This window comes from Eschrichtius robustus, chromosome 14 (assembly GCF_028021215.1).
Source record: "Eschrichtius robustus isolate mEscRob2 chromosome 14, mEscRob2.pri, whole genome shotgun sequence".
In the NCBI taxonomy this organism is placed as follows: domain Eukaryota; kingdom Metazoa; phylum Chordata; class Mammalia; order Artiodactyla; family Eschrichtiidae; genus Eschrichtius; species Eschrichtius robustus.
The window spans coordinates 6607664-6625844 of record NC_090837.1 but is presented as its reverse complement, the minus strand read 5'-3'; the positions used below and the strand labels follow the sequence as shown (position 1 = coordinate 6625844).

Sequence of the window (18181 nt, the reverse complement as noted above, 5' to 3'; positions counted from 1 at the left end):
TTGCTTCATACAACCTGCCAAAAGGAAAGAGGAATTCTTGCTTTAGCGCTAAAAAATAGAATGAAGTTCAGACTCACATTGGGTTATAAAAAAGTTAGTTCAGATACCAACGAATTTGCAAAATAGATGCTAGCTTACGATCAAACATTCCCTGCAGGCACCATGAAAAAAAAAGGCCACCTTTTGGAATAATCTCCTTCTGTTTCAGATTGTGTTAATGGTCAGTTTCTCCTCCCGCACCACGTCCATGGATATCCAAAGAAATTTAGAAGCCAACGTGGAAAAACGAACCAAAGACACGTACGGCCCACCCATGGGGAAACGCCTCCTGGTGTTCATGGATGACATGAACATGCCAAAGGTTGGTGGGGTTAACGGCGGGGGCGGGGCAGTGTGCTGTGTTTGTGGCCGTGTGTGTGCGTGGAGTGGGTGAGTGTGAGAACGCCTGTCTTTATTCTGCACAATGTCTGCAGGGCCCAGGTTACGAGGAGCCAGCTGAAGGGACAATGTGACAGGAAGTGTCTTCTTAACCAGAGAGACCCTTTCCTTAGATTGTGTTCCGTAGTTTCTCAAAGGAAGGAAGTAGGTAGCAAGGCAGCCTCTGAACTACATTCAGCATGTGTTTGAGCGAGAGATTTCCAAATGAGTTGTACTTCAGGTAGGAATGCTGCTCTCAGCCCCATTTACATGGGAAGCATGAGGGCAGGCACTTCCTCAGGATTCCTCTGGATTTACCAAGGAAAGGGAACTTTCGCCTGCACAATGGATGTGTTTCTGGGGCCAGAGCCTGACAGGTGCAAAGTTTTCTTAGCACTGGGATTTAGATTTATATCTTTTCTGCAGAACCATTTTTTCTCTGAAAAATCTATCTTCCAGATGGACTGTTTGCAAAGCCAGGATCCATCCATGCATCCATCCATGCATCCATCCACACATCTATCCATCCATCCATCCATCCATGCATCTGTGCATCCATGCATGCACCCATCCATCTATGCATCTATCTATCTTTGCATCCAGCCAGCCATCCACACACTTGTTTTTCCATCCATCCATCCAAATGATATATTTATTGAGCACCTCCTATGGGACTGGTGCTGTGAAGTGACGAGCAAAACGTATATAGTTCCTGCCCTCAGGGAGCTTACAGTCTAGACAGGGACACAGATTTTTTTTAAAAATTACAAATGAATATATAGAACTGCAAACTTTGAGAAGCCCAGTGAAACTCAAACCAGAGTGCTCCGAGAGAGTGAGAGGAGAGATGAGATTTAGTTTAGATGGTCAGCAAAGGCGTTGCTGAGTTCTGCTTTATGATACCACTGTTCTTCCTTTTCTGTAAAAAAAAAATCAAGGTGGACGAATATGGCACACAGCAGCCGATTGCCCTGCTGAAACTGCTGTTGGAAAAAGGCTACCTGTACGACCGGGGGAAGGAGCTGAACTGTAAAAGCATCCGAGACTTTGGCTTTATTGCTGCGATGGGGAAAGCGGGGGGAGGCCGCAACGAAGTCGACCCGAGATTTATTTCGCTATTCAGTGTCTTCAACATTCCGTTTCCTTCAGAGGAGTCTTTGCACTTAATTTATTCCTCCATCCTCAAAGGCCATACCTCGGTAATTTGATTTTAATTAGAAGTCTAAACCGGAGGGCCATGTGTTGGGTAGAAACGTGGTAGCAATGTGCGCATCTGGCACAGCAAACACAATGCCTGCAGCCCACGGTGCTTCTAGGAGACTGTGAACATGTTTTCATTTCTTTCCAAACCAGAAGAAAGGAATCAATATAATTCAGCCTGGATTATATTCATCTTTATACCAAGGCAGTCATAATATGTATGTAAGATAATATATTTAATTATAGTTAAATAAAATAATGTATAAATATAGTTTTATTTCTATAAATAACATGTAATATATATAATAATATAAAGAATATAATATATATAATAAGATATATATAAATAATGTATTTTTATGGAGGAAGGGACCCATGAAGGCATAAGTGCCTGGCGCCCATGGAAGTTGTGATGTGGCCCTGAGTTACATAGGCCACCTAGAGTGACAGCAGTGAACCAACTAGAGGACTTGGGCTCTGGAGTCCGTCCCCATTCTGCTCCTTGGGCAAGTCCCTTGAGAGCTCGTATTTCCCATCCTCCTCTGGAACAGGGAGATAATTCTGGTACCCACCTCACTTAGGTTTTGGGAGAATGGAAGGAGAAAATGCATGTAAAGTGTGTGGCACAGTGCCCAGCACATGTCCGATACTCACTAGATACTAGTTATTCCTGTTATCGTTGTGATTTACGTGACCCCCATGAATGGAACCCTTTCATTTAAATAGTGACCTTCTGATCCTGGCATTTGCCTTCTAAAGCAGGCTTGCACACTTAAAGTCTTGAAGGGCCAGGCAGGAAACGTAAAGATGTGGGATCAGTGGTCACCCGGCGTGTTCATGCCCTACGTTAAGCCATTCGCTTCCAAAACAGTGAGGTCTGTGCTAGTCAAATCAACCTCAGACTGAGGGCTGGTTTGGGGCTTTGGTTTCATATCACATTGACTTGTCAGTTAATGTGAAAATCTAGGGAAACAAAAGCAGATCAGATGATTAGTTTCTCTGGTTCTTTAATTGTTTTCTTACCTCCTCTCAAAAAATTATGGTAAAATTCATGCAACATAAGATTAGCTATTAAAACCATTTTAAAGTATACAGTTCAGTGGCATTTAGTACATTCACAATGTTGTACAACTATCACCACTGTCTAGTTCCAGAATATTTTTATCACCCCAAAAGCAGTTATTCCATCCTATCCTTCAGCCCCCAGCAACCACTGATCTGCGTTCTGTCTCTATGGATTTTCCTATTCTGGAAATTTCCCATTAATGGAATCATACAATATGTGGTCTTCTGTGTTTGGTTTCTTTCATGTTTTCAGGGTTCATCCATCAGTGTAGCAGGTGTCAGTGCTTCATTCTTTTTTATGGCCCAATCATATTCCATGGTATGGATGGACCACATTTTGCTTATCCATTCATTCATTGATAGATACTTGTTGCGGGGGGGGGGGGTCTTTTCATTCTGTAGGTGTTTCATGAGAGCATTGTGGCTGTAAGTGACAAGCTGACATCCTGCACGTTGGCACTTTACAAAAACATTGTTCAGGATCTACTGCCCACCCCATCCAAGTTCCACTACATCTTTAACCTTCGAGATCTCTCGCGGATTTTTAACGGTCTTGTCCTCACTAACCCAGAACGGTGAGTTTGTTTTCTCTCACTAAAATGTGTCCCATCAGTACGATGGGTTTTCTTATTCTTTTAAGACAGAGGAGCTATCAAGGAATGTGGTGTGAATCCATGTATCAATTAATTACCCAGTGTCTTTTTGTTTACGTCAAACGAAGAACAGAGTCAAATGCTTGCTTAAGACCTGATGCCTCTTGAGCCCTTGAGTTGAAGGCAGGTGGAGCCAAGAGAGGCAGATGTGTGGCCGTGTGCACAGGTGTGTGCAACCCCGCGGTAGGACTGCTGTGACAACCATTTGTTCTCAGTTCTAAAGGTGAAATTTGCCCGCGTGGAGCCTTTCCTTCATACAACTGAATTGTTGCCAGTTGCCAACTGGTTCTGTTATCAATATATGTGTCTTTGGGAGAAGTTAAGCACGGAGGACAGAAGGGATTTTAGTCTGGGTCTAGAAGTTGACTCATGAAAGCTAGACGTATTTGTGTATTTACATTAATGTAAACTTTCATCTGTGTAGATTTGCAGGGATGCTCCAATTTCGTGGATTCGTGTTATGAATCCACAAAATACTGAAAAACGAATTAGGAACTTTCCCCGTACCCACACTGCCTCTTGGGTGCCCTTGAAGGTTTCAGAATGGCAGTTCCGGAGAGAGCAGCTCTAGGTATTTAGGGTGGAGTGAGAGCTCTTTGCCAGAAACCAGAAAAAGACCCAGAACTGAGGTCAGATGGAGTTGGTTCTTAGAAAAAGGAGCTGCCAGTGGCTCTGTTGCTGATTTTAAATTCATAAATTCCAGCAAGTAGGAGTCCTGTCAGGTTCTCAGGTCACTTACGTCACTTATAGACAATGTTCTTTTTCTTCCCTGCAGTAGGATAAGTTATGAATGACAACCTTATGGTCTTTACACTTAAATTGTTAGCTTGCATTAAATTTCAATTAATGTGAAACCAGGGGGGAAAAAAGCCTATGGGAGTGTTGTCCTTTTCTGCACCCTGTGTACCCATCTGAAAGTAGTAGCATTCAGCCTGCTCTTCTCTAGATAACTTTGTGGCTGGTTTTGCCCCTTCCATCCTGTAGGTTCCAGACGGTGACCCAGATGGTGAGAGTCTGGAGGAACGAGTGTCTGAGAGTCTTCCACGACCGGTTAATCAGTGAAACAGACAAGCAACTGGTCAGTACATTGACTGTGTACCAGCAAATGCAAAAAAAAAAACCAACCACAAAGTTCTTCTCTGGGTGAAAAGAAAAAGTACAAATAAAAAAAAACCCAATGTATTTTTTTTCAATGTATTTTTTGTATGGGACACTGCAGAAAAATAGAGACTAACAATGAAAGTCAACAGGTAAAGGAGGGTGGATTATGAAGTACCTTGCAGCCAATGGGGAAAAAAATCGAATGCAAATTACTTCAGATAATCCTAGCATACACTCTTTTTCTGACAAGTCTTAGCACGTCTATGGTGTTGAGTTTGGCTTCCTGAAGTGGTCTTGTATTGTCAGGTCGAAGAGCACATAGGCAGCTTGGTCACGGTACATTTTAACGATGACGTGGAGGTGGTGATGAGGGACCCCATCCTGTTTGGAGACTTCCGGACAGCTCTGCACGAAGAGGAAACGCGCATTTATGAAGACATTCAGGACTATGAGGCAGCCAAGGCTTTGTTCCAGGTGCGGACAGGGCTCACCTCTCCCGGGAGCGCGTTGCATGGGCGCCCAGGAGGTGGAGCAGGAAGAACACCCGTGCCTGTGTCTCTAGGTTCAGAATGTGGGCTTGTGTCTGATCCCGTGGTGTCCATGTCCAGTGGTGCACGGGAATGGTCTGATGAATTTGTTCAACACACAGACCCCTGGGGCCCATCTTTGTGCGTTTCCCTTCATCAAGCCCACGAAGGGTGCCAGGGTTCCGATGCACAGCCAGCTTTGGGAACCACTCATCTGACCCCCTAACATTCATCTTCATCTTAATTCACGAGTCGAACCTTGTAACTAGCATTGGCTTGCTGCTGGCCAGTCACAGACCAGCAGATCGAAATCTTGATCGTAAAAGCTAGTCTCTTAAACCTGAATGATTGAATAATTTCAACAATTATAGACATTCAGAAAAATCTCTCCTCTGTTCTTAATCACTCTGGCACAAAAAGAGAGAGTCTGTCTCTTAGAAGCCAGTGACTCTTAAAGAAAAAATTTTTTTTTCTAAAATTCAGGAAATTCTTGAAGAGTATAACGAAAGGAACACCAAAATGAGCTTGGTTCTCTTTGACGATGCTTTGGAGCACCTGACCCGTGTGCACCGCGTCATTCGGCTGGACCGAGGCCACGCCCTGCTGGTCGGGGTCGGGGGCTCCGGGAAGCAGTCTCTGGCCAGGCTGGCCGCCTTCACAGCTGGCTATGAGGTGAGCCGAGCTCCCCTCCCACCGCCCAGGAATGGGTTTGGTATGCCAATTTCCACAGTTAGTAGCTCCTGCAAATATTTGAGCTATCTATAACAGATCACAACACGATGTTTTCATAGAGTATAAAGTGTTTTTGTTGGGGGGGGGGGGAGGTTGATATTATTTTAACTGAATATTCGAAGCATCTAACTATTGTATTGTGTTTGGAATGAAGAATATGTCAAATCAAGTTCGAAAGTCAAATACGAGCAAATCCTGTGACCTGTGACCTGTGCTCGTGTAGAGGAGGGGTTGCCCTAAACCGCCATGGACCCAGTGTTGAGGGTCGGCAATGTATCAGCACAACCAGCATGCACGGTTCTGGGACATTCTTAGAATCTTTAAAAAAAAAAAAGTTTTATTGAGATACATTTCACAGACCATACAATTCATCCACTTAAGGTGTACAATTCAATAGTTTTATAAAAATATGCTCAAAAGGTTGTGAAACCATTACCACGTTCAATTTTAGAACATTTTCATCATCCCAAGAAGAAATCCCAAGCCCTTTAGCTGTTGCCCTCTATCTTCCTGTCCTTCCAACCACCCCAGCCCTAAGAAACCACTAATCTACTTTCTGTCTCTCTCGACTTTCCTGTTCTGGATTTTCATACAAATAGAATCAGAGCATGTGGTCTTTTGTGACAGCTTCTTGCGCTTAGCATAATGTTTTCAAGCTTCATCCATGTATCAGTGCTTCATTCCGTTTTGTGGCTAAATCATGTTCCCTGTGTGGTAGACCACGTTTCGTTTATCCATTCATCTATTGACAGTCATCTGGGTTATTTCCACCTTTTGGCAACTATGAACTACGCTGCTCTAGGCATTCATGTTCAAGATTCTGTGTGGACATATGTTTTCATCTCTCTTGGGTGGATACCTAGGAGCAGAGTTGCTGGGTCATAACGGCAATTCTCTGTTGACTCATTTGGGAAACTGCCAGATTGTTTTCCAAAGGGGCCTCACCATTTTATATCCCCCCAGCACTGTATGAAGGGTCCTGTTTCTCCCACCGTCCTTAGGCTCTTACAGATCGTCCTGCAGTGCCCACAGGTTAACTTGCCCGCCTGGCCCATCACTGTGGAGACGTGCACCGTGCAATGAGAATCAATTTCAAAGAGGAGTCGTCTCCACAACTCACCCTCCCACACGGTCCTTAGTTCTCTGGTATCCGATCCTGTTCATTACTAGGGTCTTGCATTATCCTCAGTGTCTCTGTTTTTGCTGAAAACTAGCCCCAGGTGCCTTGACCGCCCCCCTCCCCCCCGCTGCCCCCCGGCGTGCCTGCTCTTCCTGGGCAGAACAGGTCGTTATTCAGCCTCAGTCATTACCAGGCACTCAGCTACCCCTGATGCCTACCCCGGATCCCTTTGATCCATCCTCTCGGAGGGGATACCTCTTGCTGGGTTTCTGTAATCCTTCTACTCGCATTAGAAGGTGTTCTTTTGCACAGACTGTCTTATTCGTCTTCTCATGTTTTCTGGAATCAGATTGAACTCAGCATCATTATCATCATCACAGAGTGATCACTGTTGTTATGGGGTCACTGGTCTCTGTATACACGTAATATGTCCTCATTGCAGCTATTCGGAAAATGCAGGAACATCTAAAGAAAATAAAGACCATCTGTAATCTCATCACCTAAGGATTACCACTCTTGGTTCCTAGTAACATTTTGGTGCACATCCTTCCAGAATTTTCCTATGAGTCTACAAATATATTAACTTATTACTAGCAATGGGTTAATGTTATATGTAACTTTTTCTTAAGAGGGTCTTGTAAAATTTTATTTTCAAATTATATTTTTCAGAGTATAAAAGTACTATATACCTTTTCCACGTAACATGTCAACATCCCTTGTCATTTGACATCTTTCAGAATCCAAATCTGATGAATGTGTAGTACAATATTTTAATTAAAAATTCTTCTTTAGTTGGACATTCAGAAATATTACAATTTTGCAATATTATATAATTAACATCTATATGGAACTTTTGTAATCTGTTTTTTTCCATTTAACTCTAGATCACTGACATCTTTTAAAGTCAATAGCTATATATTTGCATTTGCCTTTGAAACACTGCACAATGTTCCCTTGTGTAAATATGCCACACATAAGCCTCTCTGTTGGTGGACATTTAGCCTTTTCCTTGTTTTGTTATTATAAACAGTGCAGTGGTGAACATTCTTGTTCTCTGCACATCGATCAGTCGTGCAAAGAACACAACTGTTGTTGTTGTTTTTTCCATGCAAACATTTTCTTTTGAAATTGGGAAATTGGAGGGTTTAAGGGTATATGTTTTTAAAAGACTTTTGATCCATGGCACCAGATTTCACATTCGAAAGGTTGGACCTGAATTCATGGTGGAGTTTGCCTCCTTGAATCAGGAGTAAAAAGGGCCTAGGGAATTCCCTGGTGGTCCAGTGGTTAGGACTCAGTGCTTTCACTGCTGGGGCGTGGGTTTGATCCCTGGTCAGGGAACTAAGATCCCGCAAGCCTCGTGGTGCGGCAAAAAAAAAAAAAAAAAAAAAAAAAAAAAAAGCCTGGAGATGGAGGACCAGAGGAGAAGCAAAGGATTTTTAATTTTATCCATAACTTTGTTAAAAATAGTTTTGAAGCAAATATGACTTTTGGGTTTTTAGCAAATGTTAAAGATGGGTGGGGGGTACAGTGTCATTCTATTATTCACTGTATTTGGTTTATTTTTATAAATGTCTTCATTAACAACCAATCAGTCCCGCAACAAAGGATTAAACTGATTTATGCTACCAGCAATGTCCTTTTCTCCCTACTCTGCCAACACCAGGTATTGTCATTCTGATATCTGCCAGGGTTACAGGTGAAAACTATTATAGTTCAAATGAGAATTTATTTCTTTAATTAATAGTGCAGTTTGAATATCTTTTTACACGCTCATTAGATATTTGTCTTTTCCCTTTCGTGAGTTGCCTCTTTATATGCTTATTGATTTGTGAGAACTCTTTATATAGAAGAGCAGTCACGGTTAATTCAATGAATCTAGCTTGCAGTATTTCACAAATATTAACCTTTGGTTGAAAGTATTTCTAAACTAACTTGGTTGATGTACCTTTAAAATTAGATAAAATATGTAATCAAAATCATCCATTATTCAAATGTAATTGTTTTACTATTGTTTCCTACATTTTTCTGTAGGATATAATGTTACCCTCTGGGCAAGTTGACTTTTCTGTTGATTATTCCAGGTAAAACTGATGCATTTTTGGGACTTCCCTGGTGGTCCAGTGGTTAAGACTCTGTGCTTCCACTGCAGGTGGCACAGGTTCGATCCCTGGTTGGGGAACTAAAGTCCCACATGCCATGGTGCACGGCCAAAAAAACAAAACCAATAACAAAACAAACAAACAAAAATGGATGCATTTTCCTTTGAGGTAGTGCTTGTGCATCTTGGGCTCGAAGAATGGCGGAGAGGATGTCGGGGGGAAGAGGAGGAGGAGTGGGATATGTTGGGCCATCCCTGTGTCCTGGGAAGTGGAGGGGCAGTTGGGTAGGGGGACCAGAGAGAGCTGTTCATGCCAGGGGTGCCGGGACCTGCTGAGGGGGCGGAGTGAAAGCTACGCTCGGGGAGGATGAACTGGGTTTGCAGGCGGCAGGTAGAACTGCAGACCTGATTATATGTGGCTGAAGGGCTTCCATGTTGCCCTGAGTTTGTGCCTGTGACTGTGTGAGAGGGTGTGTGGTGTCCACGTGTGTGTAACCGTGTGTGAATGTGTGTGAGGGACTTTGAGTGTGAAAGTGGGTGAGCATCTGTGTGTGTGCCCACGAACATGGAAGTGTGTCGACTGAGTGCGTGTTTGAGAGTGTGAACATGTGTGGGTGTGAAAGTGTGTGAATGGCTGCGTGTGAGCATGTGTGAGTGCCTGTGAGTGTGAAAGAGGCTATGTGTGTGTGTGTGAGAGAGAGACTAGAGGTAGAGGGGAGGGAGGAAATGAGGGATCTTTCTGTTTCCATAAATCTGAGCTTTTTCTAAACCGTTGGTTGCAGTTAAACTTCTACACGTGTGAGCCGGAGGAAATGCTTGAACAGGAAAGACTTGGCTTACATTTGTGTCCTTATTTCCATTTTTATCTATTTTGTGTGTAATAGGATTTTTGAATTTAAGATCTTTTAAATTGCTTCTTATTCGGTTTTTTTTACACATCTTCCCACAATTTATCTCACACAGTGACTGTACCCACACCCATTTCCTCTGCTGCTTGGTTCACCCTATACCTTCCCTCCCTCCCAGTAACTCAAATGGCTCTTTTGTTTTTTTGGCCGCCCCATGTGGCTTGCGGGATCTTAGTTCCCCGACCAGGGATGGAACCCGGGCCATGGCAGTGGAAGAGCCAGGTCCTAACCACTGGGCCGCCAGGGAATTCCCATCAAATGACTCATTTTAATGACTGAGGGTGTCCTTTGCATTACCCCCACCCTTCTTTTTGCATCCATATTCATAATCCGTCTGGACGGGCCTTGTTCCCTGCATAAGCTCTCACCCCGCACACGTGTGCGCCCGCACAGAACGTCCACTGTGGTTTGTCTGACAAAAAGGGATGTCAGTTTTCTGTGTCCTGCGTTTCTCACTCAGCCATATTTCGTGAAAATGGCCCAGGTCATCCAGATTTGCTGTCGCTGGTCCCTCTGTGACGGCGGCTCAGCCCAAGCTGTGCTGCCTGGAGCCGTCCTCTCCCTCTGCACTTACCGGGAGACCCTCCCTAGGGCCGGTGGTCTCACGGGAATGCTGTGCTCCGTGTCGGCAGGTGTTTGAGATCCTTCTGAGCCGCGGCTACTCTGAGAGCAATTTCCGGGAAGATCTGAAGAACCTTTACCTGAAACTTGGCATTGAGAACAAGATGATGATCTTCCTGTTCACGGATGCGCACGTGGCCGAGGAGGGTTTCCTGGAGCTCATCAACAACATTCTCACCTCAGGTACCGGGACGCTGGTCTTGCATGGGGTTTGCTGGTCTCCGCTGCTCAGCTTTCAGTGGAGGCCGTCCGATAAGCGTTACCTTTTTAAAGCACTTCCTACCTGCAGAGGAGGCGTCATTCAGGCTCTCACAGGTGGGTAGGCGCAGCACAGGCCAAGGGTACAGTGTGTACGGTGGGAGCGTGGTGAGCTGGTGGACGGGACGCGAACCAGGTGAAGGGGCCACACTGCGCAGGGCCTTGTGAGCCATTTAAAGGAGATTGGATTTTATTCCGGGTGCAGTGCTGTGGTACAGATTTACAGTTTTATTTATTTTTATTTTATTTTTGGCCGTGCTGCATGGCATGTGGGATCTTAGTTCCCCGACCAGGGATTGAACCCATGCCCCCTGCCTTGGAAGCGAGGAGTCTTAACCACTGGACCGCCAGGGAAGTCCCCAGATTTCCATTTTTAAAAGAGCCCTCTGGCTGCCCTGTGGGAACTAGATTAGAGATGCATTAGACCCCGAGAGGGCAGCCAGCTTGGAGCTGCTGCCCAGGTACAGGTGAGACATGACGGCGACTTGGACGAGGGTGGGGCAGTGGGAACGGAGAGAACTGGTGGATTCTCGAGATATTTTGGAGGTAGAGCCAATGGGACTTGGATGGACTGGACAAGGTGAGGAAGAGAGCGTCAAGCGTGATTCTCGGGTTCCTGGCTTGAGTGAGTGATGAGTGCTTCCGTTTACCGGGAAGGCAAGACCAGATCGGGCCTGTGTCATGTGGGGCTTATGGAGTCCACTACACCTACGGGCTGTTAGATAGTGTGTTTGTTTTCGAGGGCTGCTGTAACAGAGTACCACAGGAGGGGTGGCTTAGACAGCAAACGTCTATTGTCTCACGGTCCTGGAGGCCAGGAGTCCGAGATCAGGGCGTCGGCAAGGCTGGTTCCTTCTGAGGGCTTTGAGGGAGAATCTGTCCCACGCTTCTCTCCTGGCTCCTGGTAGTTTGCTGCCCATCTTTGACATTCTTTGCCTCGTAGATGCATCACCCCAATCTCCGTCTTCGTGTTCTCTTGTTGTTCTCCCTGTGTCTTTCTCTGTGTCCAAACATCCACCTTTTAGAAGGACACCCATCATATTGGATTAGGACCTACCTTAATGACTTCATGGTAACTTGATTACTTCTGTAAAGACCCTATTTCCAAGGATAGATGGGTCTGATGCTCAGAAGAAGGGCCTCGGGCGGAGATGTCAATTTCAGAGTCACGGGTCTGTAGTTTGTAAAACCTTGGGGATGGATGGAATCATCCCGGGGGAGAGTGTGAGAAGCAAAGCGAGTCCAGGACTGAATTCAAAGAGGAAGAGTGAACCAGAGCAAGAGAACGCAGAGGAGAAGCAGGAGCAAGTTCCTCTTTATGTCTTGGAGTCCACGTGGCTGTGATTTATTACAGCAACAGGGCACGCAGCACAATCGGCACAGGGAAAGGCACGTGGGGTAAAGTCTCGGGGAACCAGGCACAGGCTTCCAGAGCCCCCTCCCTGGGGCGTCCCACAAGACACACTCAGTCCCCCAACGAGGAGTTGTGACAACACGTGTGAAGTATCCTCAACCAGGGACACCCAGTAGAGACTCAGCGCTCAGGCTGTTCACTGGGGGCTGGTCAGGTAGGCACCTTCCGCCTGGCACATACCAAATTCCAGATTTCCAGGGGGAAAGCAGGTGGTCAGCATAAACCGCAGTTTGTACCAACAGCTTAGGCATGGTAAGCCCCTCTGATTGGTGAATGGTGGTAGGAACCCTCGTGGAGTCTAAGTTCCCAGGAGCCACAGCCAAGGGCCAACACTGAAAGCAGGCTTTTGTAAGGGGAGCAGCCTCGGGCCTGCTGTGTTAGCTCTTTTCTCAGGGAACCCATCTGATACTTAATAAAAATGTTTTGTACTTATTTGAAATGGTGCAAATAGTGAACAACAAAAAAACAAAAAACCCAACAAAAACCCCAAGGCCCAACTAGCCAGAATCTGGCTGTTTCTCGTCCTGAGGGGGCTGTCCCCTGCCCGTCTCCATGTGTTTAGTTATTCCATAACTCTCATCAGGTCTAAACCTTGGAGTGTGTCGACTCTTAGCCTCTCCCACATTTGCGAATGCTTTTTTGTCTCTAAAGCCTGTCCTTTCCCTTGTGTTCCCTTTACCATCTAAGCCAGACCCTCGTCATGTCTGACCTTGACTTTTTGCAGACATCTCCGTATTGCTGTTCCTCCTAAGATACCACTCTCTGCGCATTGCACTTGTTCTTTCTTTGCTCCGGGTCTCCGTGGACTGACTTCTCCTGCCTCTGCAGCCTGGCCGCCTTTCTCTTCTCATTTTCCAGGTCTACTCTTTGCATCCTGCCTCTGCATCTTGCCCATGCCTGGCACACTCTCTCTCTCCGTCTCTTTATCAGCCTCCATGGTTGCAAGTGACAGGAGCTCAACCCAAACAAGCTTACGTAAAATTAGGGAGAAATGAAGGAGATGGTATTGATTCCTGGAACTGAAAAAGTCCAGGTTGGATTCAGGTGCTCAAATGAAATCATCAGGAACTGGTCTCTCCCTCGCTCTTGGCTTTACTGTTTTTCTTTTATTTGCATTCTTGGGTTTTCCCAAAGTAGTTTTTAAAAATGGCACTAGAAGCTGCAGACTTGCATCCTCCTTTCTTAGCCCAGTGAATGAGGGTTTCTCTTTCCCAGGAGTTGTGGCCAAAGTGCCTGGCAGGGCTCTCATTGGCTGGCTCAGATCACATGCCCATCCCTGAACCAATGACTTTGGCCGGGGTCATGCAGGGTTCTGATTGGTCAGGCCTGGGGTAGTGTCATGACTACCCAAAACCACATCCAGACTTAGAATGGACGAGAAGCGATTCTCCAAAGGAAAAGAGAGACCTATGACAAGAAAGGGGGGAATGCATGGGGGCTGGGGGCAAAAACAACAGAACTCCACTTTCCAGTCCAGCACCAGGGAAACTTTCCCCCCGGTTTTAGCTCTAGTGCCTTGCAGGGTCACCCTCCAAGAAGCCTCCTCGATGGTGCCAGTTTCCTGTCTCCTGAATGCCTGGGGCACCTACTGTCTAGGCTATTGATGTGGCATTTAGCACACGTGTCCTTGGGTTGGCAGCGGACTTTTCATACACGGGTCACAAACTTGTAATCCGGGAGGTAAATGTCAGCCCTGTTCTCTATCTGTCAACCCCACTGCAGGGCTCAGGGTGTATTTTCTATGAAGACTGAGTAGGGTCCGGTGGGTCCATTTAATAGTACCCCAAAGGATCGAGGGCAAATAGCTCTGAAGCTCTTATGCTTTGCTGCAGAATGAAGGCTTTGCCTCTCCTCCTTGGCACTGGTGACATTAGGGGTGGGATCATTCTTTGTTGTGGAGGCTGTCCTGGGTATTATGGGATGTTTAGTAGCATCCCTGACCTCTACCCACCAGATGCCATTAGTACCACTCCCTGCGACACACACACACAGCAACACACACACACACACACACACACACACACACGTTGGGACAACCAAAAATGCCTTCAGACGTTGCCAAATGTCCCTTGGGACGGGCAGAGTTGTCCCCAGTTGAGAACCCCTGCTCTGATGCTCACGGTAACCCGCCCAGGTAAGCAGGAGGCATTTGTTATTTCCATTTCACAGATGAGGAGATTGAGGCTCAAAGGGAATTGCACACACGGCAAGTGAGCCTTGGGTCTCAGAGTTGGGACCCAAGCCCTGCTCTCTGGACTCGGCATCTACTGCTCTTTCGTGACGCTGTGCTTCCTGCCATTTCAGTGCCTCGAGAGATAATAACACCTGGAACTTAAACAAAATCCTGGCCTTTGTTTTCTAGGAATCGTGCCCGCGCTTTTCCCAGAAGAGGAAAAGGAGTCTATCCTCAGTCAGATTGGACAAGAGGCTTTGAAGCAAGGGATGGGCCCGGCCAAGGAGTCCGTGTGGCAGTACTTCGTGAACAAGAGTGCAAATAACCTGCACGTCGTCCTGGGCATGTCGCCGGTGGGGGACACCCTGAGGACCCGCTGCAGAAATTTCCCAGGTGCCCTTGAGCAGAGCCTGCAAATCCGTTTTCCCCCTTCAGCAGGGCGCGTGCCTTAGGGAGGGAATGACATGTGAGGTTCCACCAGCAAAGTGACCCATGCCATGGTCATTAGGTTGAAATGTGGGCCCTGCCGTGTCGGATGAGCCCCGAGCGGCCCCTCACATCTGCCAGCAGGCTCTCGTGTTGCCGCTGGGTGGCTGTTATCCTTCTGACACGAGGAAATGCTCACGGTCCCAGGTGCAAGGCCCATAGCGAGTGCAATGTAGCTCTCCGCGCCCTTCCATCTGGGAAGATTCTGGCAGCCTCATGGAAGGTGCAGTACCTGCCCCTAGAACAGAGGGAGGCCGTTTTGCTCCCCCAGGGGACATTTGTCAATGTCTGGAGACATTGTTGGTTGTCACAACTCTGGTGGTGGGCGGCCACGTATCCAACTGGTATCTAGTTGATAGAGGCCAGGGGGCTGCCGAGCATCCCACAGTGCACAGACAGCCCCACCAGACAGGATTATCCGGCCAAGTGTCGATAGTGCCGAGGTTGAGAAACCCTGCTTTTGGTCATTATTTTTGTTTATTTACTTATTTTTTAAAATTTTTGGCCGGGCTGCGCGGCTTGCGGGACCTTAGTTCCCCGACCAGGGGTCGAGCCCGCGCCCCCTGCATTGGAAGCGCGGAGTCCTAACCACTGGACCGCCAGGGAAGTCCCTTGATCATTATTTTTGGACCCGCCCAGCTCGTTCACCCATGTGTTGGGTACCAAAGACGGCATCCGTGTTCTCGAGCATCTCGGAGTTGCAGAGCGACCATCTCTTTTGTTTCTCTTTCTTTTCAAGGTCTAGTAAATAACACTGGTATCGACTGGTTCATGCCCTGGCCTTCCCAAGCTCTGCGTGCAGTGGCTAAGTCATTTTTAGGTAAGTGACAGCTAATGTGGGGACCATGTTAACGGTATAACAAAGCAATTTGTTATCCTTTTTCTGACTCTGAATTTTGGTCCAGTAAATTCTGTCACCATTAACCCCCATGGCCGTGAATGGTGTTTTAGTTTGTTAGTGTGTTTTGATTTATATTGTGTTTTAGTCCAAAGAGATTTTGGGGGATTTACAAGGACAACGTAGGATAAAAATTGATTCGGTATCATCTAAAGTAGGGGTCAGCAAACCCTGGCCTGAAGGCCAAATTCAGCCCACCGCTTGTCTTGGTAAATGCAGTTTTAATGGAACACACGTAATAAACATACTGTCTATGGCTGCTTTTATGCTACAACCACAAAGCTGAGTAATTGCCACAGAGACTCTACGGCCCACACAGCCTAAATATTTACTGTTTGGCTCTTTACAGAAAAAGTGTGCTGATCCCTGACCCCAGGGATGCCTGAAGGATCTTTCGGTAAACTGATTATCCATCAGGGCTGATTTTGCTCTACAGTTTCCAAGCCCTGAGGCCTTGATTATTAATTTTAATCTTCAAAATAAGAAAGCAAGTCAATTTATCCTCAGGGAAAAACTTTTTATCTGGACCTAACTCGAGCAGATTTATGACACTGGGTGACCTTGTAAATAGCATCAGCCTTATAAATATGTATTCAATAAATAAATAACTAGTCCCACTTGATAGGCAGATTGCAGTCTTTTGGGGAAGGGCCCTAAGAGATTGACTCTTTCCTGATGATATAACTCAGGGATCAGCAAGCTTTTTCTGTAAATGACCGGATGATAAACATTTTCAGCTTTGCAGGTCATATGGTCTCTGTTGCAACTACTTAATTCCACCATTGCATCAGGAAGGCAGCCCTAGACAATATGTAAATGAACGGGCATGGCTGTGTGCCAATAAAACTTTATTTACGAAAACAGGTGGTAGGCCGGATTTGTCCTGCAGGCTGTAGGTTGCCAATCCTGATATAGATGTGCCTTAGCTTTCATAGGCTTATTAGCCACCTCCGTGCATTAGCACTTAGCTTTGCTTTCAGTATTCAGTGATTCAGTATCATAAATAATGCTGCATGGAGTTTGCTCAGAATTTTTTTCCTTAGGTTATATCCCTGGAATTGGGATGACTGTACCCATAAGTATGGATATTTGTGAGGCAAAGCTTTTCATGCATGCTGTTAAATTGGCCCATGGCTGTGGTTTGCTAATCCCTGGTATAATTCAAGATCAAATATGCAGAATCTGGATGAATGCATGCTTTTGGTCATACTTCCTTCATTTTCTGCTTTGAGGTGAAAGTATTTTGCAATCTGTGAGATAATCCAAGTGATGTGGTTTTGGCACTGGGAGTGATTATTAATTCTTTCATCAGACTTACAGGAAGACCTACCTTGTGCCCAATATGTGCTGAGTACAGGGGATACAGCAGGGGCACTGAGCAAATTTCTCTCCTGGAATCTCAAGCCCCTCCTACCACACTGTCTTAGCCTTCCTACCAGTAGGGACAGAGAATTGGCTTTCTGTGTTCTTAGAGAAATTGCCAGAGCGTGGATCAGTATTGTGGTCCAGAAAAGCCAGTGACACGTGACAACTGCTCTTTTCTATTAAAACATTTTTATATCGTATTTGATTGTGGTAAAATGTATATAATATAAAATTTGCCATTTTAACCGTTTTTAACCATTTCAAGTGTGCTCTGTTACGCTAATTACATTCACAATGTTGTGCAACTGCTACCACCATCCATCTCCAGAACCTTTTTCATCCTTAAAACTGGAACTCTGTCCCCACTGAACACTCTCTGCTTGTCCTCCCAGACCTGCCCCCAACCCCTGGTAACCTCTAATATACTTTCTGTCTCTACGAATTTGCCAACTCTAGATATTTCATGTAAGTCAAATCATGAAACATTTGTCCTTTTGTGTATAGCTTCTTTTACTTAGCGTGTTTTCCAGGTTTATTCATGTTGTGGCATGCGTCAGAATTTCCTTCTTGTTTAAGGCTGAATAATATTCCATTTATGGACAGACCGTATTTTGTTTATCCATCCATCTGTTGATGGACACTTGGATATGGTTCCCACTTTTGGCTACTGTGAATAGTGCTGCTATGAACATGGGAGTCCAAGAATCTCCTTGTGTCCATTTTTCAATTCTTCTGGGTACAAACTTAGGAGTGGAATGGTTGGGTCACATGGGATTTCCATGTTTAACTTTTTGAGGAACTGCTCCTTTCCCTTCTTTATGAGCCACCCTTTTCCGTTCCTTCCTCTTCAGGGACTAATCCACTGATCCCAGTAGAAAATATGGAAGATCTGGTAGAACATGTTGTTTTGGTCCACGAATCCGTGGGTGAATTCAGTAAACAATTTCTACAGAAACTGAGGCGCAGCAACTACGTAACTCCCAAGAACTACCTGGATTTTATTAACACGTATTCGAAATTACTGGATGAGAAAACTCAGTATAATATAGGTAAGACTTGGGAATGGGACGGTTAACAGGAATTGTTATTACTTACGAATAAAGATCCAACTGCTGATCTTTTCCTTAAGCAGACATTTCTTA

At 45.6% G+C, this 18181-nt stretch overlaps 1 protein-coding gene across 5 annotated transcripts in view; it reads left to right on the top strand.

Moving 5' to 3' along the window:
* DNAH10 (dynein axonemal heavy chain 10) overlaps window positions 1-18181 on the top strand; it is a 146180-nt gene that overhangs the window by 96406 nt on the left and 31593 nt on the right. For all 5 annotated transcript variants that reach the window (XM_068562400.1, XM_068562398.1, XM_068562397.1 and 2 more), the window contains 10 exons: window positions 209-361; window positions 1356-1616; window positions 3085-3257; window positions 4320-4413; window positions 4743-4910; window positions 5447-5635; window positions 10457-10628; window positions 14480-14683; window positions 15516-15596; window positions 17891-18088. In XM_068562400.1, the coding sequence (XP_068418501.1) occupies window positions 209-361; window positions 1356-1616; window positions 3085-3257; window positions 4320-4413; window positions 4743-4910; window positions 5447-5635; window positions 10457-10628; window positions 14480-14683; window positions 15516-15596; window positions 17891-18088 (1693 nt within the window). The remainder of the gene's footprint in view (window positions 1-208; window positions 362-1355; window positions 1617-3084; window positions 3258-4319; window positions 4414-4742; window positions 4911-5446; window positions 5636-10456; window positions 10629-14479; window positions 14684-15515; window positions 15597-17890; window positions 18089-18181) is intronic.